Raw genomic sequence first — 24,221 nt, 5'->3', positions numbered from 1 at the left:
GCACACAGGAAATGCTCAATAAATACCAATGATTATGCCTGTCTATGCCTGTCTCCTACTTGATGTTAAATAAGATGTAGGAGATGATGAAAATCCTGATGTAATTGCGGTGCCCTGGATTTCTCTGTCTTCCTTCCTAAGAAGCAAAGGACTTTCCTCCTATTATTTTAGTTTATTTTCCACAATATCACTGGAAAGTAGAAACATTAACAGTAGTGTTATCTGCATTTCAAAAATGGGTACATTGAGTCACAGATAAGTTAATTGATTTAAGTAAGTCACATCAGTAGGTAGTGGAAGAAACAGAACTTTAACCCAAATCTCTTTCCCTTACACTGCTCAGTAGTTAGATTTCTAATCACAAAAATCTAATAGATTCTGCTGCCCCATCTATCTTCTTCAGAATACAAATTTTTTGAAGTTATAAAAATTTTTAGAGATGTTCAAGTAGTACATGTGTTGATAAAGTGGCCCCAGGAGACAAGGATTATTTACTGTTGAGTCCAGATTTCCCAGGCTTTTTCTATCATGGAAAAAGGACAAAATGAAAAGCATCATGGCCTAGTGGAAGCAGCCTGAGCCTGGGAGTCAGAGGACCGGGGTTCTAATTCCGGCTCAGCCGCTTGTCTGCTCGGTGACCTTGAGCAAGTTTTTTAATTTCTCTGTGCCTGTTGCTCATCTGTGAATTAGGGATTAAAAATGTGAACCCCATATAGAACATGGACTGTATTCAAAATGATATCATGTATCTACCTCAGTGCTTAGTACAGTACCTGTGAGCTCCATGTGGGTCATGGACTGTGTCCAACCTGATTATCTTTTATCTACACCAGTGCTTAGTACAATGCCTATTACAAAGTAAGCCCCTAACAAATACTATTTAAAAGAAAATGATCTGTGAGCAAATAATCCATAGCATTTATAGTATTTTTTGAGTACTTTATGGGTGTAGAGCACAATACTGAGAGTTTGGCAGAATACAATAGGATTAAGTAAGCATAATCCCTGCCCTAGAGGAAATAATAGAATCTATAGATAAGTAAAGGGCAGGAGGTACAAAGAAATGTAGTGACATTTTTATGCAGCTTTGTTTTTATTCATAACCTTGATAAGGAAAACCTGAGGCTTTTTGAACTTCCTTGACTTGAAACATTGTTGGGATTCTCACTGTTCACTTCCTACCACTGTCATCTGAAACCTCAATGTTCTTTCTCCCTGAACCTCTGGCAGGACTTGTGGGCAGGGAATTTGTCTGTTTATTGTTATATTCTTCTCTCTCAATAATAATGCTATTAAGCACGTACTATGTGCCAAGCACTGTATTAAGCCCTGGGGTGGATGCAATCAAATTATTTTGGACACTGTCCCTGTTCCATGCAGGACTTGACGACAGTCTCAGTTCCCATGTTACAGATGAAATAACTGAGACACAGAGAAATGAAGTGACTTGCCCCAGGTCACACAGCACATAAGTGGTAGGTTTAGAACCCATGATCTTATGACTCCCAGGCCTGCGCTCTATCCACTATGCCATGCTTCTCCTGCCTATAGTACAATGCTCTGCCCACAGTAAGCACTCAATAAATACAACTGACTGACTGACAACAGGATGTCCCCTGGAGAACCGAGTCTTCCAGTTCTCCAATTTTAGCCAAGCCCCCTTCTCCGTGTTTTCTTATTCCCTTTTTGGCTGCATTCTCTCCTGAAAGGTAAGCCCACAACAAATGTCCCTTCCATTGATTGTTTTCTGACCTCTTTGTGTGTGGCTTTTGCTGTCTTTAGCAGTGCAGGTATATTGTTCTGACCTTGGTCCCTGCCTTCCTTGGACCCTGCTTTCCTATAGTGGCAAATCTTACCTTTCTTGCATAAAACTAGTGTAACAGTCCCATTAGAAACCATAGATGCCTCTGGGGAATCTAATCAACTGCCAAGCTGATTGCTTTTTAAAAAAAAAGATGTTATTTGTTAAGCTTACTATGTACCAGGCACTGTACAGAGTGCTTGGGGAGGTACAAGATAATTAGGTAGGACATAGTCCTTGCCCACATGGGGCTCAGTCTTAATCCCCATTTTAACAGAGGGGGTAACTGAGGCCCAGAGAAGTGAAGTGATTTGCCCAAGGTTGTATAGCAGATAATAATAATGTTATTTAAGCACTTACTATGTGCCAAGCACTGTTCTAAGCACTAGGGTAAATACAAGGTAATCACGTTTTCCCACATGGGGCTCATAGTCTTAATCCCCATTTTCCATATGAGGTAACAGGCACAGAGAAGTTGTGACTTGCCCAAAGTCACACAGCAGACAAGTGGCTGAGTCGGGATTAGAACCCATCACCTCTGACTCCTAAATCTGGGCTGTTTTCACTGAGCCATGCTGCTTCCCTTTGAATACTTCAGTGACTTAAGTCATTTGTTTGTGAATTTATTTTGAAATAGGTACAGTTGGGTCCTGCTGCTTGCAGTTCTCTTAAGAACATCAGTTTTATTTTTGGTTTAGCCTTTATATTCTGAAGAGTGATAGGCCCCTAAGTACCAACTTTCCATCCCTAGTTATTTGTCTGAGAGATTTTGCCATCTCTGAGTTCTGTTGCTTTCAGGGACCTTTCAAAATGAAGGTTGGTAAATGTTCAAATCTTTCTCTGTTGAACTGGAAAATAATGAAAGGAGAAGGAAAAATTTTCATCAGTATGACTGCTATGACTAAGAGCCAATCATCATTTCCATTACATATACCCCATTTTACAGCATGTCTTAAACCCATGAAAAGTTCATGCGCAGATCTCTGAAAGCAAATTGCTTTTCACTGGTTCCCAAAGCATAGAGTTCTGTTACTAAAGATATTCTATCCAAATTTATTTAACAAAACAAATAACTGTAAAATGTTGGCAAGTGCTTATGTTGTACAAATTCCTCATTTTCCTTACTTTGGAAAAGTAGCAATTTTATTGAGGGTAGTTATGAGGTGTCAGTATCCGCCCTTTCCTCTCCATCTAAACTGCTACAATTTTAATGCAATCACTCATCCTATCCGCCTAGATTACTGCATCAGCCTCCTTGCTGACCTTTCACTCATTCGTTCAATCGTATTTATTGAGTGCTTACTGTGTGCAGAGCACTGTACTAAGCGTTTGGGAAGTACAAGTTTGCAACATATAGAGATGGTCCCTACCCAACAGCGGGCTCACAGTCTAGAAGACCTTCCATAGACCGTCCAACCTCCTGCTTCTTCCCACTCCAGTCCATACTTCACTCCGCTGCGTGGATCATTTTTCTATAGAAACGTTCAGGACGTGTCACCCCCCTCCTCAAAAATCTCCAGGGGTTGCCCATCCACCTCTGTATCAAAGCAAAAACTCCTCACCATTGGCTTTAAAGCACTCCATTACCATGTCCGCTCCTATCTCACCTGGCCTCTCTCCTTTTACAACCCAGCCCACATATTTCACTCTGGTGCTAACCTTCTCACTGAGCCTCAATCTTGCTTGTCCTGCTGCTGACCCTTGACCCACATCATACCTCTGGCCTGGAACACCCTCCCTCCTTAAATATGCCAGACAATTACTTGCCCCTGCCCCCCTCCCATCCCCCTTCAAAGCCTTACTGAAAGCGCATCTCTTTCAAGTGGCTGTCCCAGATGATGCCCCAGTTTTCTTCATCTCCAACTCCATTCTGCGTCACCCTGACTTGCTCCTTTTGCTCTTCTCCCCTCCCCACCCCCATTACTTCTTTGTGTATCTGTAGTTTTATTTGTATTGATGTCTGTTTATATTGCTGTCTGTCTCTCCCCACCCCCTCTATCAAGACTATGAGCTCATTGTTGGCAGGGATTGTCACTCTGTATTGTTATATATTACTTTCCCAAGTGCTTAGTACAGTGTTCTGCAAACACTAAGCGCTTCATAAATACTATTGAGTGGATGAATGTCAGTATGTTTATCTTGTATCTATCTCAGTGCTTAGTACAGTGACTGGCACATAGTAAGCACTTAACAAATACCATTTAAAATTTGTTCAAATCACCATTGTAAATGAGGACACCTGGTTCTGGTCTTCATCTGCTGGGTCTGTTTCCTTGTCAGTAAAATAGGTAGAGGACAGGAACTATTATTCCTTCATTATAGAGATGTTATGCAGATAATTAGGTCGACACTCTGATTCCTTTGAAGAAAATACTAGGTAAGTATAGACTATTAATAAGAGACATTTCTCAGGAAATATACCTGTAAGGTCTTTTATCTTATTTCAGAGCAGAATAACACACTAGGTTTTACGTATTCAGGGTGTTTTGGATTTTTTAGAAATTGTGGCCTAAAACTTTCTCCTGAAATACCCGTTCTCCCCCGAAGCCCTAACCCCTCCCCCAACCACACAGAAACTAGATGAGTGAGCATATGGAAACTCTCTAAAGGTGAATCATTCAAAAATTTTACTCAGTTGCTTTTTAAACTCTTGGGATTTGTCATTCCATAGAGGGGAGGATTGGATGAGAGGATGATTGCAATCTAACATTCTCTCTCTTTCACTGAATATTGAAGACTCCCTAAACCCAATTTCCTGTTTTGAGTAGCACAGAGTACTTACAGAAAGTAAGGACAAATTTGAGATTGAAAATTATTTATCACATGCATTACAGTGCCTACTCCTGGCTTGGCTCCTCCTAAAGATTGTAAACTTTTTTTAGGCATGGATCACATCTGCTAACTATAGTGTATCATTCTCTGCCTCTTAGTATGGTGCTCTGCACACAGTAAGTGCTCAATAAATACAGATGATCAGATCTTGTTTTCAAGTATTATGGACTGTGTGCCCCATAGATCTCAGTTCTGGGTCTCGACTACCGGCTGTGACTTTGTGCCCGTTCTTTATTTTTTCCTTTTTCTTATTTTGATTTACAGTAATGTTTTATTTCTTACAGTAATTCACCAGAATGATTAACCTTTTATGAGCTACTCATGTTAAATATGGTGGCAATTTTCACACCTCTGAATATGAAAATACATCACTTCTGGAACAGCCTTGTCACTGAAGCAAAATCAGATTCCTGATCTTTATTGCTTTTTTTCCCTTCAGTATTTCAGTAGCTATATTACTTCCATGCATCTTTCTCCATATCTTTCCATCTCCTAAAACTACATCTCTAACTCTTTTAGGTTTCCATGATCTTAGTTTGTCAGATGGGACTAATGAATTTGAGCAAGTGGTAGGGATAACCTGTTGAGCTTTCTTTTGCTTTGCCTGTTTTGTGATCTTGCAGCATGTGCCATGCCAGAGTGGGCTTCCTTCACCCTAAAATGAAATTGTGCTCTCCTGCTCCAAGGTGTGTTGTGCTCGGTTTGTCATTCACTGAGCACTTTTTATTTTAAGGTGGATACTCTGGCACCTATAACTCAGACTGGCTACATGGAAAGCCTCAGCCAGTCACCACCTTCATCTTCCTCTCCTTCTCCTCCTTCTACAAATAAGGTAAAAGAAGAACTTAAATACAAGGAAAAAAAAAATCAATTCTACTCCCTTTCCTAGAGTAATACAGTTTCCTCTCCCCCAAGAAATCAATCTGTCTTGTGTAAATTCTTTTGTCAGGTACTCAGGGTTTGGGGAAAACAAGAAATACAGTACCCAATAAAGGTGGCAATACAGGACTGGGGTGGCCCACACAGATATCAGTCTGCTGTTAGCGTGAGGTTTCCAGGAAAGGAGAAGAGAATATATTCAGGGTAAGTTTACGGGGAACTGACAGACTTTCATTGCAGTGTGCTCTCCCACTTTCTTTATGAGCTTTAAAAAGCCAAGGTGTAAGAAGGATGTTGCTTAGTTCCCCTGGGGGTTGAACAAATTCCAGCAAGCAGAAAAATGCATCAAATCCAAGAAACTCTCATTATTTGGAATTCTTCCTGGCTTCACAGAGAAAGAAAATAATCTTTCCATTGCTTATTGGTTCAGGTGTTTCTGAATCATGCATATCTTTGAAAGTAAAAAATATTATCCAGTGCCAGTTTTCTCATTTGCTCTGAGGCCAAATAAATATACATTGGTCAAATCACGCAAGGATCAGTACTAAAAGTGTGCTTAGTGATCTTTTAGAGGATTGTCGATCAGTGAAATTTTTATTTCAACTTGGATCATTCTCCCTGCACGTGGTTTACCTGATCGAATTCCTTAAAGCCATTCAAGGGAGTGCTGCAGATAGCTAATGAAGTCCTTGCCTTCATAATAAAAATTACGGTGTTTATTAAGCACTTACTACATGCCAAGCACTGTACTAAGTGCTGGGATAGATAGAAGATCATCAGGTCCCACACCTGGCTCATAGGCTAAGGAAAAGGGAGAAAAGGAATTGAACCTCCCATTTAGCAAATTAGGTAACTGAGGCATAGAGAAGTGAAGTGACTTCCTCAAGGTCACACAGCAGATAAATACCAGAGCTGGGATTAGAACCCAGGTCCTCTGACTCCCAGGGGCAGTCTCTTTCCATTTATCTATATCTCATTATTATTATTATTATTATTATTATTATTATTATTATTATTATTATTATGGCATTTAAGTGCTTACTATGTGCAAAGCACTGTTCTAAGTGTTGGGGAGGATACAAGGTGATCAGGTTGTCCCACGGGGCGCTCCCAGTCTTCATCCCCATTTTACAGATGAGGTCACTGAGACACAGAGAAGTGAATTGACTTGCCCAAAGTCACACAGCTGACAAGCGTCAGGGCTGGGATTTGAACCCATGACGTCTGACTCCGGAGCCTGGTCTTATTCCAGTGAGCCATGCTGCTTCTCTACTTCTCTATTTAAACTTCTCACTCCTCAAATTTGGTTGTCATCTGCTGAAGAACCAGTCACCATCATCCCATGGACATTTCTCTGATTTTTTTTACTCATGGCCAACACTCCAGATATTTGTGAGTGACAAAAATGAGTCAACTTGGAGGACAAATTTTAGGTCTCTTCGGTTCATTATCATGGTAGACTTTTCCATCCAGAGTTGCAAATAGCTTCACTCTGGTGGGTGATTTGTTCCCTATTTACAATAAGGAATGATGATCCTGTTTTACTCCTAAGACAAGGATGGATTAGTATATATTAGAATACCTGGGGTTTTTTTGGTGTGTGTGGACCCAATTGAAGTGCTACACTTCTGCTTAGGTGTGAGTTGCTTAAGGCTTGGAATTGGATGACTGCGTTAGGGTATAAGCAAAAGTCAAAGAAAGCATTCCTTTTTTTGTGTAAGGGTGCCAAACTTGAGATTCAGGGAAACATGGACAGGACTCGTGGGATCCTTGGCAACGGAAAACTGTGAATAACATTCTGCCTCAAAGTAGCATTCCTCAACAGTGTGTATTAAAGGTGATTTCTTCCTATCTTGAGAGGAGCAGAAGAAGAAAATAATGAAAGCATCTATTTAGCTTGTGTGAGCCATTAAGGTTTGTGTTAGATATTGAAGGATTCGGATAAGTCTTTTGAAGCATTGCTTTCTTGGGCATTTTGATTCCTTAATTGCACCATTTGAGTTCAAGGTGTCTTAACTGTGTAACTACAAAGTGCAGAGAAATAGCAGTAGCTGTTTCAATGATCTGGAAAATTCAATCATCCAATTCTTCAGGTCACAATTGAGCATACTAAATTCTAACCTACCAATTATAATATTTCCATTAATGGAGATTTGCCTTTAGATATGTACCCAAGTTTCTTCCTCGTTACTTTTCTGGCCCTTATTGATCTATTAACATTTCCCCTTAGTCTGGTAACCCAGTGTTCTTCAGGGACAGTTATATTATATATTCCTCTAGGCTCATCTAGCTGGGAATGGTCACTAACCCCATTATACCTTTAAAGAGTTCATAATAATAATAATTGTGGTATTTAAGAGCTTACAGTATGCCAGGCAAGCCCTGTATTAAGTATTGGGGCAGATAAGAGATGATCAGGTCCCACGTGCAGTTCACAGAATACATAGGAGAGAGAACGGGTATTAAATCCCCGTTTTGTTGATTAGGGAACAGAGGCACAGAGGAGTGATTTGCCCAAGGTCACACAGCAGACAAGTGGCAGAGCTAGAATTAGAACCCCGATCCTCTGACTTCCAGGACCGTGCTCTTTCCACTAGGCCACTGTGAACTTTCTCTTTTAACTGTACTGTAGCAATCCCATTTTATGTAGTTTTATTGTGATTTTTGCAAGAAAATGAGGACAGCCCACACACTTACTAAGTTACTTGGAGTATCATTCCAAAGGAAGCTTATGATATGGGTCAATCAATCAATCAATCAATCAATCGTATTTATTGAGCGCTTACTATGTGCAGAGCACTGTACTAAGCGCTTGGGAAGTACAAATTGGCATCACATAGAGACAGTCCCTACCCAACAGTGGGCTCACAGTCTAAAAGGGGGAGACAGAGAACAGAACCAAACATACCAACAAAATAAAATAAGTAGGATAGAAATGTACAAGTAAAATAAATAAATAAATAAATAGAGTAATAAATATGTACAACCATATATACATATATACAGGTGCTGTGGGGAAGGGAAGGAGGTAAGACGGGGGGATGGAGAGGGGGACGAGGGGGAGAGGAAAGAAGGGGCTCAGTCTGGGAAGGCCTCCTGGAGGAGGTGAGCTCTCAGCAGGGCCTTGAAGGGAGTAAGAGAGCTAGCTTGGCGGATGGGCAGAGGGAGGGCATTCCAGGCCCGGGGGATGACGTGGGCCGGGGGTCGATGGCGGGACAGGCGAGAGCGAGGTACAGTGAGGAGATTAGTGGTGGAGGAGCGGAGGGTGCGGGCTGGGCAGTAGAAGGAGAGAAGGGAGGTGAGGTAGGAGGGGGCGAGGTGATGGAGAGCCTTGAAGCCCAGGGTGAGGAGTTTCTGCTTGATGCGCAGATTGATCGGTAGCCATTGGAGGTTTTTGAGGAGGGGAGTAATATGTCCAGAGCGTTTCTGGACAAAGATAATCCGGGCAGCAGCATGAAGTATGGATTGAAGTGGAGAGAGACACGAGGATGGGAGATCAGAGAGAAGGCTAGTGCAGTAGTCCAGACGGGATAGGATGAGAGCTTGAATGAGCAGGGTAGCAGTTTGGATGGAGAGGAAAGGGCGGATCTTGGCAATGTTGCGGAGCTGAGACCGGCAGGTTTTGGTGACGGCTTGGATGTGAGGGGTGAATGAGAGAGCGGAGTCGAGGATGACACCGAGGTTGCGGGCTTGTGAGACGGGAAGGATGGTAGTGCCGTCAACAGAGATGGGAAAGTTAGGGAGAGGACAAGGTTTGGGAGGGAAGACAAGGAGCTCAGTCTTCGACATGTTGAGCTTTAGGTGGCTGGCGGACATCCAGATGGAGATGTCCTGAAGGCAGGAGGAGATGCGAGCCTGGAGGGAGGGGGAGAGAGCAGGGGCAGAGATGTAGATCTGGGTCAGGGGTCAGTAGTGTCTTCCACCTGCTATTGGGGGCTCAGAGGTGTTCTTTTGTACTTCAAGGGCACAGTGTGCAAGTGATTAGTACAGTGCTCAAGCACGAGGTACATTGCCTAGTTCATAGTAAGTGATCCATACATACCTTTGAATGATTGATTCTCATTTGTGACAATCTCACCTTCAGCAGCATTGCCTCCAAAGCCAAGGGCAATTTTGGTACATTGTATTGCATAGAATTTCTTTTCAGTCACCAGGTCTGCTATCTCATAAATAGAACACTTTCTATGTGAAATGTCGAGGACCTCATTTTCCGTGATTAAACAAAAAAAATCAAATAGCATACGATTACTAGAGTTGGACCAGGCAAACTCAAGACTTGAGTGAAGTCTGTTTTTAAGAAATGTGTGTCCGGTTTTCAGTGCCCATTTTTCCTCTCAATTACTCTTCTTTTTTTCGTAATTCCAGTGAAAGGAAAGTTCCCAAACTGTCCATAGTTTGTGGCTTAAAACAATTATTTTGAAACTCAAAAGGTTGCAGCATAGTTTGGACTGTTTTTTCGAGCAAGGAGTAATATTTAAGCTGTTCTTGTTACTTGAGTTAATAACTTAGAGGTGTCGATAATAGAAATATGGTGAACCTGTCAGTCGTATTTATCGAGATCTTACGTGTACAGTGCATAGTACAAAACTCTTGGGAGAGTGCAATATAACATTCAATAGGCACATTTTCTGCCCTCAAACAGTTGAATGTAAGTCTTTGCTTGAGTTGTAAAATAAATGAATATGTATTGGAAATATTCGTGTGGATTTATAATTTGTAAATGGGTTTAGAGGAGAGAATCAAGTTTACTTCTAAACATTCTTACCCCATGAAGTGCTTTTTAAAGGTCACTCATTCATTCAATCATATTTAGGACTTACGGTGTGGAGAGCACTGTAATAAGCACACGTGATAGTACGATATAACATTAAACAGTGACAATCCCTGCCCACAACGAGCTCACAGTCTGGGAGGGGTGGTCGGGAAACAGTCGTCAATACAATAAATAAATTTACAGATATATACATAAGAGCAAGGAGGCGTGAAGGGTGGACAAAGGGGGAAAATCAGGGTGATGCAGAATGGAGTGGGATTATATGAAGGTTAATTTGCTTGGTATAAATTTGACTCTTTACTGACGCATCCTTTGGGTTTGATTTGGCTTGCCAGGAAATTCATCCCTGAGACGGCTAGGGTAACGAAGGTTTAGTCTCAGGGTGACGCCTAGTAAGGTCCTGGACACTAGCCAGGCATTGTTTTCCTTGGTCCTTAAAGGGAAATTGCATTTCTTGGATAAATACATTTAATCTAGAAAGTTTTTAGTCTTGATGCTTTCTGGATTAGTGGGCTCTATCCGCTCTTCCAAAAGCTTCTTCAGTGAGGAAAATGACTTTTGAGAGGCAGTAGTGACATGTTTCCAGAAATCCTGTTCAGTGTATGTAAAGTAAAACAGTAATGTTGAAAACCAGACTTTTCAAGTTGCTGTGTTAGTTGAGTTTCTGTATCTCACTGAAAGCAATGACGTGGTTCCATATTTCCTCAAATCTGCATCCTAAAATAGAATTGTTTAGATGAAAAGAACATGTAATGTTATTAGGGTTGTGGTCCATCTTAAAGAGCACAGCAGGTGATTTATTTTTTTTCTAAGGGGTTTCAACCTTTAAGTGAGAAGCAGTGTTGCCTAGTTGATAGAGCACAAGCCCAGGAGTCAGAAAGACCTGGGTTCTAATCCCAGCCCCACCACTTGTATGCTGTATGACCTTGGGCATATCACTTCACTTCTCTATGCCAGAGTTACCTCATCTGTAAAATGGGGAATAAGACTCCGAGCCATATGTGGGCTATGGACTGTATCCAACCTGATTAACTTGTATTTACCTGAGCACTTAGTACAGTGCGTGATACATAGTAAACACTTAACAAATACCATAAAAAATAAATAAAAGATAATCAAGTGAGTCTGTCAGAACATTAATGATGGATATACTGCTTCTTCATCTCTGATAAAGAGGTGCCTCTGGTTTGAATAGCACATCTTATCAGTGAGCTGTATACCTGAGAAGTGCAAAGTCAGAGGAGAGGTGCCTTTCTACTATTAATATTTAACCTAAAATCATTAGGGGTTTTGCTATAGATTTTTCTTCACTCAACAAAGAAGTACTGGAACAAAATCTCATCCAGTCTTAAATTTTTCAATGTCTCTCTTTTTGTAAGTGCCTGGCCAATTATCTATTCCTTTCAGCAAATTATTAAAGGGCTAAAAGAGAGTGCTACTGTAGCTTAGAGTGCATTTAAGTAGAAAATGGATTGCACTCAAGCTCATTAATAACCTAGATGTTTCCTTTTAATTTCAGCAGCCAACATCTGAGAGATGGTTAGAAATGCTTTTTTTTAATGACACTTACTAAGCAGTTACTATGTGCCAGGCACTGCACTAAGCACTGAGAGATACAAGCTAATTAGTTTGGACACAGCCTATGTCCCACATGGGACTCAGTCTTAATCCCAGTTTTGCAGAGGAGGTAACTGAGTCCCAGAGAAGTTAAGTGACTTGTCCTAGGTCACCCAGTAGACAAGTGGCCGGCCCAGGATTAGAACCCAGTTCCTTCTGACTCCCAGGCCTGTGCTCTGTCCACTAGACCACGCTGCTTCTCAGTGTGTTTAAATGCCATTCTTTATGCACATATATCTGGTGGCTTTTCCACCTAAAGTTTCAAGAGGAAGCAGCATGAAATAGTGGATAGAGCATGGGTACAGGAGTCAGAAGGACCTGGGTTCTAGTCGTGGCTTCACCACTTGTCTTCTGTGGGACCTTGGGCAATTCACTTCACTTCTCTGTGCCTCAGTTCCCTCATCTGTAACATGAGGCTTGAGACTGTGAGCCCCATGTGGGACATAGACTGTGTCCAACCCGATTTGCTTGTATCCCCCCCAACGATTAGCACATAATAAGTGCTTAACTAAACAACAATTATTTATTGTTGTTATTAGTATCAATAACAATAATAATAATAAAAGTTTCTTTGTCTCTTCCCCAACTGAAATTATGCAGGTCAGCGGTACTAATGACCCCTGGTCCAACTGGAATGCTGGCCAATCTGGAAACTGGGACAACTCGACCACTGATGGCTGGGGAGCCAAGTCAGAAGGGGCCGCCACCGCCCAGAAAAACAGTGCCTCCAACAACTGGGATGCAGCATTTGGTCACCCACAGGCCTATCAAGGCCCAGGTGAGATGACACCTCCTTTCCCTGAGGTCCATTCTTTTAAAAAGGTTAAGTCTTTGAAGTTAGACATTCATGTCTAACACAGAAATTGCACCCTCCTCTATTTGGTCTTATAAACTGATTCCATGCTCAACCAGCTCCAAATGTTTGAACCCTATCGTGTGTGTGTATGTACACACACACACACACACACACACACACACACAGTTGACATGTATAGAAACAAAGGATGGCCATCGTTTATGTTAGAGAGCCATTCTTTTTGTTGGGATTTGTAGCTGTTGATTGGTTGACAGTCTGGATGAAAAGATGGATATGTAACTTATAGTCCCTTCTGCGCTGTGTTGCCTGTATGCAGTATTTGATCCTGTTTTAGGTTGTCACAGATTGGGAGTGGTGCCAAAACATTACATGGGTAATAGGGCAGTTACCATAACGTATGGTACTGGGGAAATAAATTATTCCTGCTCAGGCAATGTAGCAAAACATCCACTCATAATTCCCAGTACCACCTTTCAAATAAGTGGGTGACGACATGGATGCATCTTTATTCTAACTAAAGCATCTCGATATAGAATATCACTGAACTAATGATAAAGAGGGATTGAAAGAAGCAGTAGTTAGAGATAGGTAGCCACCAGCTTCATTATTTTATGCATTTGGCAGGTTTGATAAAGAAGAGTTTTACAAACTTGCCCTGATGAATAAAAAAATTCATATTCCTTCTGTGTTGTCTTTGCAGTGTGTTAAAACTCAAATCATATCAAATCATTTCTATAGTGTGGAAGACTTTTTTTTATTCTGGCATAGACTTATACTCTACATTCTGAGAATGGGAATTGATATGTACTTATTATATGTTCATATTTACATTTTTTTGCATAATTGCCTTTTCCAGAGGCAGGAAGTGAAAGATTATTTTTGGTACCTCATCATCATCATCAATCGTATTTATTGAGCGCTTACTATGTGCAGAGTACTGTACTAAGAGCATTTTATGCCGGGGGGCGGGGGGGGAAATGGTATTTGGTAAGCACTTACTATGTGCCAGACACTGCTCTAAGTTCTGGGGTAGATAGAAGGTAATCAGGATGGACACAGGCTCTGTGCATTATGGGGCTCACAATCTTAATCCCCATTCTGCAGATGAGATAACTGAGGCACCGAAAAGTGAAATGATTTGCCCAAGGTCACACAGCAGACAAGTGGCAGAGCTGGGACTAGAATGCAGGTCCTTCTGAGTCCCAGACCTGTGATCTATTCACTAGACCACGCTGCTTTTCCCGCCATGCTTGGAAGGGTACAGTAAAACAGAGTTGGCAGATAGGTTCCTTGCCCGCAAAGACATGCAGAGCGTGAGAACATGAAAGTAGAAATTGGGCGGCAGTTAATTGACTGCCTAGTATGCACAGGACTGGGGAGAGATACAATAGAAACAAGACGTACATTTTCAAGTACCGTCATCTCCCTCTTCCTTCTCCCATCTTATTTTACTCCTTATTTTTCTACTTTTTTCCCCTCCTACCTTTATTGCTGGTTATAATTCTTATGACTCTAAACAGCTCCACGCACTACTGTTTTAATGTTACAAAAATTTTGCAAAAAAGTGGGGCAGTTGTGTGAATAAATATGGTTTTAGGATCATTGATAATTTATATGTGGACTTAAAAATTTTAGCTAGAAATTGCAGAGTATTACCTCCTGTCAAAATGAAAATTGGAATGAAGCGTAATGAAGTCTTTAAAATGTAGGTATTTGAAAATGATCTTGCTCTGATAATGAAAGCATGTAAAGACATTTGGCAATGCTAAAAGTGAATAGAATTTGGCAGTTCTTGAAGCCTTCTATGAAACCTCTGGCTTGACAAAAATAATGATTTTATTATCTGTTTTGGCAGTCAAAATATTAAGGTAAATTTAAGTCAATTTATAGTTAAACTTTAGCCAAGTTCAATTTAAAGTTGATTTAGTGTATTTGTGTGAAGGATGATCAGTATTTACTCACACCTCAATTAAATCAACATTTGTTTTAGGGTGTGATATCTGGAATATTTAGTCATTTTAAAATATTTTTTCAGAGAGATTTCCTCCCTCTCTTCTCTGCGAAGAGTCTAAACTCTCCATGGGTAACTGGTATCCAAAATCATTTTTGCTTAACTCTTGTGTGTATGGTCATTCTTCTCCCAGTTTGAGCACTCTCCTTAAATCCAAGGTTTGTATACTGTTAAATTGGGGTTGGGGGTGGGGGACGACTAACACCCTAATTTAAGCAAGATTGCCTTAATATTGCCAGGTATGCCAGTAACTTGTTGAGATTTAATGTACTCTGTCATTTCAGATATTTCCAAGAGCTGAAAAGGAACATTATCACTTTGATTCATTCAGTCGTGTTTCTTGATCGCTTACTGTGTGCCAAGCATTGTACTAAGCGCTTGGGAGAATACACTATAACAATGAAGAGACATATTCCCACCTCACAACGAGCGTAACTGTCTTCTGAAAGAGTATGAGACAAGGAAGTAAAAAGAGAACAGCCCCAAGTACCATAAACAGTCAACACAGCAACCCAAGAGACAGCTTTCTGTCTGCACAAATGGGCAGGACTGTAGGTCCTGCTTTGACAATTTCAGTCTTACACATCCTCAGAGTTGAATTTCACCATCAGTGGTTATCATAGGTCATATCGCTGGTGGAATACAAATAGCAATTCACCACCAATGGGGAAATTCAGCTTTGCATTGAATAAAATGCTTGTCTCCCAGATTTCAGTTTGTGAATTCTATAAATAACCCCACATTCAAAAACACTTGATTCTAATTTTTAATCCAAATTAGATGTTATTTGAATGCACTAAAATAAGTGATAGTGAAAGCATGTTTATTTTATGTACTTTTGAGAGATTTTGATATTTCCAGTTATTTGGAAAGTTGAAATTGATTATGAATAAGCAGTCAGCAATGGAAAGCTTAATCTGTAATAAAAATGAAAAGGTTATCATACTAGCTGGTACAATAAGACTTGAAAGATAGTGAAAACGGGTTGAAGAATTCCCAAAAAGGAAAAAACAGGAAAAAAAATTAAATGTTCAGCCACAGACTAAAATCAGGAGAAGAACAGCATGGGAAGAGCACAGGCCTGAGAATCAGAAGATCTTATTAATTAAATATTATGGTAGATCAACTAACTGGTTAAAGGATACAGATCTACCAGAGATGGAGTTGGGGAAAAGAGGACTTAATCAGGGCATGCTTTTTGGAGATGTAATTTTAAGAAGGTTTGAAGGTGGGGAAAGTGGCGGTCTGTTGTATGTGAAGTGGAAGGGAGTTACAAGCCAGAGGGGTCAGCAGTGAGGTGGATGAGATGAAGGCACAATGAGCAAGATGCCACTAGAGGATCCAAATGTGCAGGTTGACCTGCAGTAGGAGACCAGTGAAGTAAGGTAGGAGGAGGCGAGCTGATTGAGTAATTGATTGATGGTAAGGAGTTTCTATTTGACACAGAGTTGAACAGGCAACCTCTGGAGGTTCTTGAGAAATTGGGGAGATGGGTACTGAATGTTGGTTTTTTGTTTTGTTTTTTTAAGAAAAATGTTTATGGTATGCCAGTTTTTATTCAGGACCAAAAATAATCATTACCAAGTAGGATTATCATTACCAATCATAGAACTGGTTTTCTGATGGCCATGCTGTATTACCGGAGTTGAAAGAATTGGGAGCGAACCAGTTCCTAGGACCTGAAAGCTTAGAGAATCTCCAGTAGCATCCCATTGGTGCCCACTTATCACCTCCATCTTTTCTAATTGGAGGCTTCTCCTTTTTTTTTTTATGGTATTTGGTAAGTGCTTACAAAGTGTCAAACACTGTTCTAAGTGCTGGGGTATTCATTCATTCAGTCGTATTTGAGTGCTTACTGTGTGCAGAGCATTGTACTAAACTCTGGGGAGATACAATAGAACAGTAGGCAGACACATTCTGTGCCCACAATGAGCTAGCAGTCTAGGGACGAGATACAAGGTGATTAGTTTGGACACAGTCCCTGTCCCACATGGGGCTCACAGGCTAAATAGGAGGAAGAACAGGAGCACTGAGGCACAGAAAAGTGAAATGACTTGCCTAAGGTCACAGAGCAAGCATTTGGCAGAGATGGGCTTAGAATCCAGGTCTTCTGACTGCCAGGCCCGTGCTCTTTCCAATAGGCCATGCTGCTTCTCCTGTCAACAGTATGTTTGATGAACTACTGGCATTTTTTTTCCTTCTCCTAACTAAGCTTCTGCCATTCCTCTCCCCAGCTGCTGCTGAAGACGATGATTGGGATGAAGATTGGGATGACCCCAAATCCACTTCTCCTTCTTACTTTAAGGAGACAGAATCTTCTGAAGCAGGAGGTGGTCCGCGGGGCAACTCTCGTGCTGCTGGTTCTATGAAGCTCCCACTGAACAAGTAAAGTCATGAAATATGGTTAGAATTGAGGAGCAGGATTTAAGTAGCACTAAGGTCCTACTGATTTCCCTTCATGCTTTCCCCCTTCGTAATAACCTGCTACATATTATGAGTTACAATTGGAATTTTAGTTTGGGTTTCAAATATTAAAACTTTACTCTTACTTTTTGGCAGTATTAGGGTCTGACTGAATGGATCCTTAGACACTCATTTCAAGAGGAATTGTATGAAGTCCTGAACTATCATATCATAAGCGGCATCCAGTTAATATAGAGGAGTTGAGTCTGTAAGCTCATATCCTCTAGACATTCATTCATTCATTCAGTTGTATTTAAACAGTAAGCTCGCTTTGGGCAGAGAGTGTCTCTGTTATATTGTACTCCCAAGGCGCTTAGTACAGTACTCTGCACCCAGTAAGTGCTCAAGAAGTATATTTAAGAACCCATGTAGACATAAGACTTCCTTCTTTAAATTGCTCTGGTTGAATTCAGTGTCCTGCTCTCCCTCTTCTTGTGCCTGCTCACACCCCATTCCTGAACAAAAAGTTAAATAGCTTATAGACCTGCTGCTTATAATGTCTGTGTCTATGAGGAGAATGGGCAGTTGTAGATGAGTTAGATGTTTCCAGAGGGAAGCAGGTGGGTGGAAAGATATTGGTGTTTTATGGTAATAATAATGATGTTTGTTAATTGCTGTGGTGGATGCAAGATAATCAGATCAGAAACAGTTCCTGCCCGACACTGGGCCCTTGGTCTAAAAGGTAAGAACAACAGGAATCTTTTTCCCCCATTTTTCAGAGGAGGAAACTGAGGCTGAGAGGTAAAATAGAGGCCTTCCCCTATTAAGCTCTCTTCCTAGCCCTCTCCCCTTTCAGTATTGTTTACACACTTGGATCTGTGACATTGGATATTTACTCCACCTCCAACCCCACAGCAATTATGTACACATCTTTAAATTTTATGTTATATTAGTTATATTAATGTCTGTCTCCCCCTCTAGACTGTAGACTCACTATGGGCAAGGAAAGTCACCACTAACACTGTTGTATTATGTGATCTGCACATAATAAGCGCTCAATAAATATCATTGATTGATTAATAGACTGAAAGTGACTTGCCCAAGGTCACCCAGCAGGCCAGTGTCGGAGCTAGGATTTGAACCTGAGTCTATTAACTCAGGTTATTTACTCTTTCCACTAGACCATACTGCTTTATGGTTCTGAAGTTTAAAAAAGATATTTATGACTTCCCTGAGACTCATCATCACCATAAAGTAACATTTTTGTGGTAAGAAAATGTTACATATAAAATCAGTCAATCATATCACTTCAGTGCTTAATGTGTGCAGACCACACTGTACAAGTGCTTGGGGGTGTACAGTGCAACAAGAGTTGGTAGACACGTTCCCTGCCACAGTGTCTTTATCGTTGAGAGAACACAAGTGTTTTGTGCAACATTTCTGTTCACTAGCTCATTGTAGACTTTGTTCAAATGCCACAAAATTTTAGCTTGATTTGGAAAATTTTAGTAGTTATGCTGAAGCTAGTTGAATGTTTGACCAATTATTCTAAATTTAGGGACATTTTGGAGAATTTATTAAACCTATGTGCCAAGCACTTTCTTTAGCACTTGGATAGATAGAAGGGAATAATAATAATAATAATGGCATTTATTAAGCACTTACTAGTGGAAAGTACTGTTCTAAGTGCTGGCGAGGTTACAAGGTGATCAGGTTGTCCCATGGGGGGCTCACAGTCTTAATCCCCATTTTACAGATTAGGTAACTGAGGCTCAGAGAAGTTAAGTAACTTACCCAAAGTCACACAGCTGACAATTGGCAGAGCTGGGATGTCCAGTGTCCAATCAGGTTGGACATAGTTTGTCCCCCAGTTTGAGAATTATTTAATCCCCAAATGAAGAAACTGAGCCTCAGAGAAATCAATTGTCACACAGCTCAGGGTCAGGGTCACACAGCTGGCAAGTGGCAGAGCTGGGATTTGATCCCAGGTCCTCTGACTTCTAGGCCCTTACCCTTTCCACTAGGCTATGTTGCTTCCACTTTAATTATACTTGTTTCCCTATCCAATAAAACACATCATGATGAATTGAATCATTCCTTTATCAAGTTTAATTTGTATTCAGAATTGTATTTCCTTCTTATCTTGAGCCCTTCTTTATCCACTGTGAAACAAAAGGGTCAGATTAAGGTCAGTCCTAATTATTGGAATTATATTTTCTTTTCTCCTAAAGACCAGCTGTCAGTGGTAATTATAAACCTTGGACTAAGATTTCGCCATCAAATCCAACATACTGTAGTCACTGGGTTTGAAAAACTCAAGTGACGGAAAAAATTTTAAAAGTGCAGTGGAATGAAGCATAATGGTTCTGTGCTGCCAGTTAAATGCCAAAGCCAAGTGAATGCCTAGAAAAGTAGAGGCATATCTTTCCAAAACTGGAAACTGTGATGTGTATGAGTATTCTCTTAAAATAGCACTATTTCTCTCTTTTGCGAAGTATTAATAACCACAAATTTTATGTTTTCAAAAAGTACTTCACCCTTCAAAAAAAAATCTTAATTCCTCAAATAAGCAGGTAGTAGTCTCTCCTTCCCCCGCTCCAGAAACAATAAGACATTCTGGCTTTGTTGGCACTACCATGTCACACTCCCTTGGTGGGCAGGGAACGTGTCTGCTAATTCCATTGTACTGTACTCTCCCAGGTGCTTAGTATAGTGCTCTGCACCAAGGAAGTACTCAATACGATTGATTGATAGTGACCTTAATGGAAACCCATTTTGCAGATGAAGGGACTGAAGCACAGAGAAGGTAAGTGACTTGCCGAAGGTGACACAGCAAGCAAAGTGACAGCTGGGATTAGAAGCCAGGTCCACTGACTCCCAGGCCCATGCTCGTTCCACTTGGCTGTGCTGCTTCTGACACAGTCCTGGACGTGTGGTAGAACAGGGGAAAAACAGTCTCATAGGGAATGATTGGGGTGATGGAAATGGGGTGAGCGAAAACAAGTTAGGAGAAGCAAATTACCAACAACTATAGCAGAGTAAGAACAGTACATTCCTGGTTAGAAGGGATGGACCTAGATACTCACTCAGTTTTGGACCCTGCTTAGAGATATGAGCGCTTCCCACCATTTTTGAGTCAAGGCAGACCTGCTATTGCTTTTGTTTATCACACTCCTCATTCTGCCCGAGTGTGGCTAGATGAGGCAGGTGATGCTGAAGTGAGCAGAGACGTGACAGCCCTGACTGACCAAGCAGAAGTAACTCCAGGCCATCCGCTTGACCTCTGTCTAACAATCAGTCCTTTAATGGTATTTATTGAGTGCTCTCCTATGTGCAGAGCACTCTGTTAAGCATTTGGGAGAGCACAGTACAATGGAATTAGCAGACATGTCCCCTGCCCATAATGAGCTTACAGTTTAAATCATCAGGAAACCAAATGACAAACCCCATAGCAAGTTTCTGACCACTTATAGTATATAAGAACTTTAACTTTGGTCCTTGCTAATACATAGGTAGCATGCTTGGAAATCCAAAATAACACCGGGCACCTCTGTAAGGGACTGATGGATGATCTCTGGTTTAGAGCAGTTCTTGGATGTGCAGTCCTGATTTATTCCAGCTCTTTCCCTCTCTAGATTGTAAGATCCTTGTGGGCTGGGAACGTCTCCCCCAACTCTGTTACATTGTACTCTCCCAAGCTCTGAGTACAATGCTCTGTTTGTAGTAAGCGCTCAATAAATATGATTGATTCCTGAGGACCCTGGGAAGCCAGATTTGCTTTGGAACTTCCTTGGAGTCAATCTAGACCCTTGTCTTTCTGAAAAGTGTTTTTCAAGTACAGGTTCATTGATTGCTGCCCACTAGTTCCATTTAAAATCTATTCCAGCATGCAGACTTTATATTTGATTTTAGTTTCAGAATGGTCTAAAGGGAAAGGCACTGTACTGAGACCCAGAACTGAACTCTGACTGTGGGAACAAGACTCTCAACTGCTCTGTTCTCATTTCCCTATTTAAAAAAATGAGACTAGTATTAAAAAAAGACCTAACTACTTCACAAGCCTGTGGAGACAATAAAAATGAAGGCATTCTAGTGAAAACCTTTTGAGTTCCTGAGAGAAAAGGCTCTCTTCAGATCCAGTGTGTCCTCATCATCCGAAGTAATAAATTACTCCCTGCACATCCACTCACACCTGAGATAGTTGTAAGCTCTGCAGTCTAAGCTTACTGAGGGCAGAGAATGTGTCTGTTTAATTGTTGTTGTACTCTCCCAAGCACATAGTACAGTGTTCTGCACATAGTAAGAACTCAATAAATACGGTTGGTTGATTGGGGGTTGTGGTGTTTCCAACACCCCTTGAACCTCTCCTCTTGGCAGAAAGCCGCTTTATTCTCCGGCTGAACTATGTCATTTTTCTTTTGTCAGAATGGGAAGGGAAGAAAGGAGCTGATTGGAAAACCTCCCCCCCTTATTCCTTCCTTTCCCATCCTGGTAAAACAAGTGCTGCACCAGTCAATTAAAATGGATTACTCAAGTAGAGAGGACAGACAAGTGTCTATAGGCAGAATAAAACAGAGTTTCAAATAGTATGGTGTCACAGAGGATCCCTGGACTGTAAGCTCATTGTGGACAGAGAATGCCTGTTTATTGTGATATTGTACTCTCCCAAGTGCTTAGCGCAATGTTCTGCACAGAATAAGAACTCAGTAAGTATAATTGAAAGAGTGGGGGCAGCCAGAGTGAATCAACCAGCCTGACATGTGACATTCAGGATAGGAGCTTTCTCTCCATCAGCAAAAGCTTCAGCAGCATCAGGAGACCAAATGGAAAATGCCGTAACAAGTTTTGGTCTACTTGTAGTATGATCTGAAAACTTGAAATTTAGTCCTTGCACTGGACCTAGAATCCAGGGAGAACAGACCAGGTCTTTGAAGGGGTCTTGTCTGGGCAAAGGTATCTACCTTGTATACACTTGTCATGCTTGCATCCACCCAGTGCATAGTACAGTGCCTGGAACATAGTGCTTAACAATTATTATTATTAATAGTAGTAGTAGTGGTAATAATAAATAACAGGTTACACCCCAGAGTTTCAAACCTCACTTTAGTGCTGCCATTCCGAGGTCTCTCACTCCATCTCTAGGTTAGAGAAGCAGCACGGCCTAGTGATTAGAGCACAGGCCCAGAAGTTAGAAGGACCTGGATTATAATCCCAGCTTCACCATTGTCTGCTGCGTGACCTGGGCAGGTCATTTAACTTCTCTGAGCCTCAGTTACCTCATCTGTAAAAAGGGGATGAAGAATGTGGTCTTCGTTGGGCCAGTAGGACATGGCCCTGATTAACTCGTATCTACATCAGTGCTTAGTACAGCACCTGGCACATAGTAAGCACTTAACAAATATCATTAACATTAACAACAGCTCAGTGTTGGCCTTAAATCCTAAGAGCCTCTAGAGTAAAATTTTTGGAAAGTTACTATTTTCTATTTTTTTTTCCCCCAAGAGACAGCTCTCTGTGGGCAGGTAATGTATCTATCAACTCTGTTGTATAGTGCTCTTCCAAGCACTTAGTACAGTGTTTTGTACACAGTAAGTGCTCAATAAATACCTTGATTAATAGAAGTGTAGTAATATGTTTCAAGCTACTGTTCTTCAAAGACGTTGCTCTATAAAGCACTTTCTAAACAATGCCAGTCTTTGGTAAGGTAACCTCTGCATGCATTTTTAAATTGCAGAATTCTTATAGAAAAGTTGGCACTGAGAAAATCTGACCTTTGAAGCAGATAGCCTCCAAATCACGTTTTACTGTTCAGTACCTGAAAATGTAGTACCATCTGGAATAAAACATTCTAGTTAAAATTAGATTAAGTGACTAATTCGCTTTAGAGCAATCTGATTAGTCCATGTTTCATTTACCACCTCTTCTTAGAGCTTGAAACAACAACAGGACAAGATTAAAATGTGTTTTTGAAGGTAGATATGGCTGGGGGTAGTGGAATTTTGAAAGAAAGAGTTATAAACTCAAAAGTGTTTATTTCTATGATTAGATTTCCTGGATTCACAAAACCTGGAATGGAACAGTACTTATTGACAAAGCAGCTAGTGAAACCCAAAGAGAAAATTTCTATCATTGTAAGTGTGTGTAATTTTTATTTTTCCAACAAATTTATTTTATCTTAAAATTATTTTCAGACAATTCTAATTTTGGGGGGAACTGTTTTTAAACAGATGTAACTTATTAAAGCTGAACTGTGCTAGTATTGTGAAAAATTGGAAACAATTTTGCTGTGAGTATATGAATTTATTGCAATGTGTTGCATCCTTTTTTAGACTGTTCCATCATTCTTATCATTATCATTCCTTTCATCATGATTGCATGACTGTGACATCATTATTTTCAGGAGGCTTTTGATCATTCTTGATAGCTATACTGTATATAGGTCTTGCAGAGTAAGCTGTCCTTGAATGGCTGTATTAGTAAGTGTGTTTTTTAAAGAATCTCTCATTAAGCAATTCATGTCTCAACAACCAAGTTTTTTAACTGATGAATCAGCCAAAATATAAGAAATAGTAAGTTGTCTCTAAGTAGTTAATACTGAAAAGAAACTATCACATGAAAGCTGGCTGTTAGGAAAGATTAGATCAAGGAAGACCTTGCATTTCTCTTCTGACTCCCAAGTCCTGTGAACTGAATCCTAGATTGTGATGGTGGGGTCACTTGACCCTATTCATGTATTCCCCAAACTGTGTAGGTAATAGTAGTAATAGTAATAGAATTTATGAAGGCACTTACTGTGTGCAGAGCACTGTACTAAGTGCTGGGAAAGACTATGCCGGGAGGAATTAGCCGCAATCCTTTGTCATTTGAGGAGCTCAAAATCTAAGGCAGGGGGAGCTTCTGAGGATGAAGGCAATCAATCATTTGTATTTATTGAGCATTTGCTGGGTGCAGAGCACTGTACAAAGTAATTCAGCAGAGTTTGTAGTCACAATCCCTTTCGGCCCACAAGGAGCTTCCAATGCTACTTCCTCACTCAGGACACTCCAGCAGGGTTCCCATCCTCTCAAACCTGAACCAGTCCCCACCT

General features: G+C 40.8%; 1 protein-coding gene across 1 annotated transcript in view; it reads left to right on the top strand.

Annotated features, from left to right (window-relative positions):
* The window catches only part of SNX9 (sorting nexin 9), a 162,337-nt gene that overhangs the window by 77,994 nt on the left and 60,122 nt on the right, over positions 1-24,221 (top strand). Inside the window, exons 5-7 of the mRNA XM_038766702.1 lie at positions 12,504-12,681; positions 16,966-17,116; positions 23,181-23,265. Coding sequence (XP_038622630.1) covers positions 12,504-12,681; positions 16,966-17,116; positions 23,181-23,265 — 414 coding nt within the window. The remainder of the gene's footprint in view (positions 1-12,503; positions 12,682-16,965; positions 17,117-23,180; positions 23,266-24,221) is intronic.

The sequence above is a fragment of the Tachyglossus aculeatus genome, chromosome 2 (genome assembly GCF_015852505.1).
Source record: "Tachyglossus aculeatus isolate mTacAcu1 chromosome 2, mTacAcu1.pri, whole genome shotgun sequence".
Lineage (NCBI taxonomy): Eukaryota > Metazoa > Chordata > Mammalia > Monotremata > Tachyglossidae > Tachyglossus > Tachyglossus aculeatus.
This window is presented reverse-complemented; position numbering and strand designations above follow the sequence as displayed.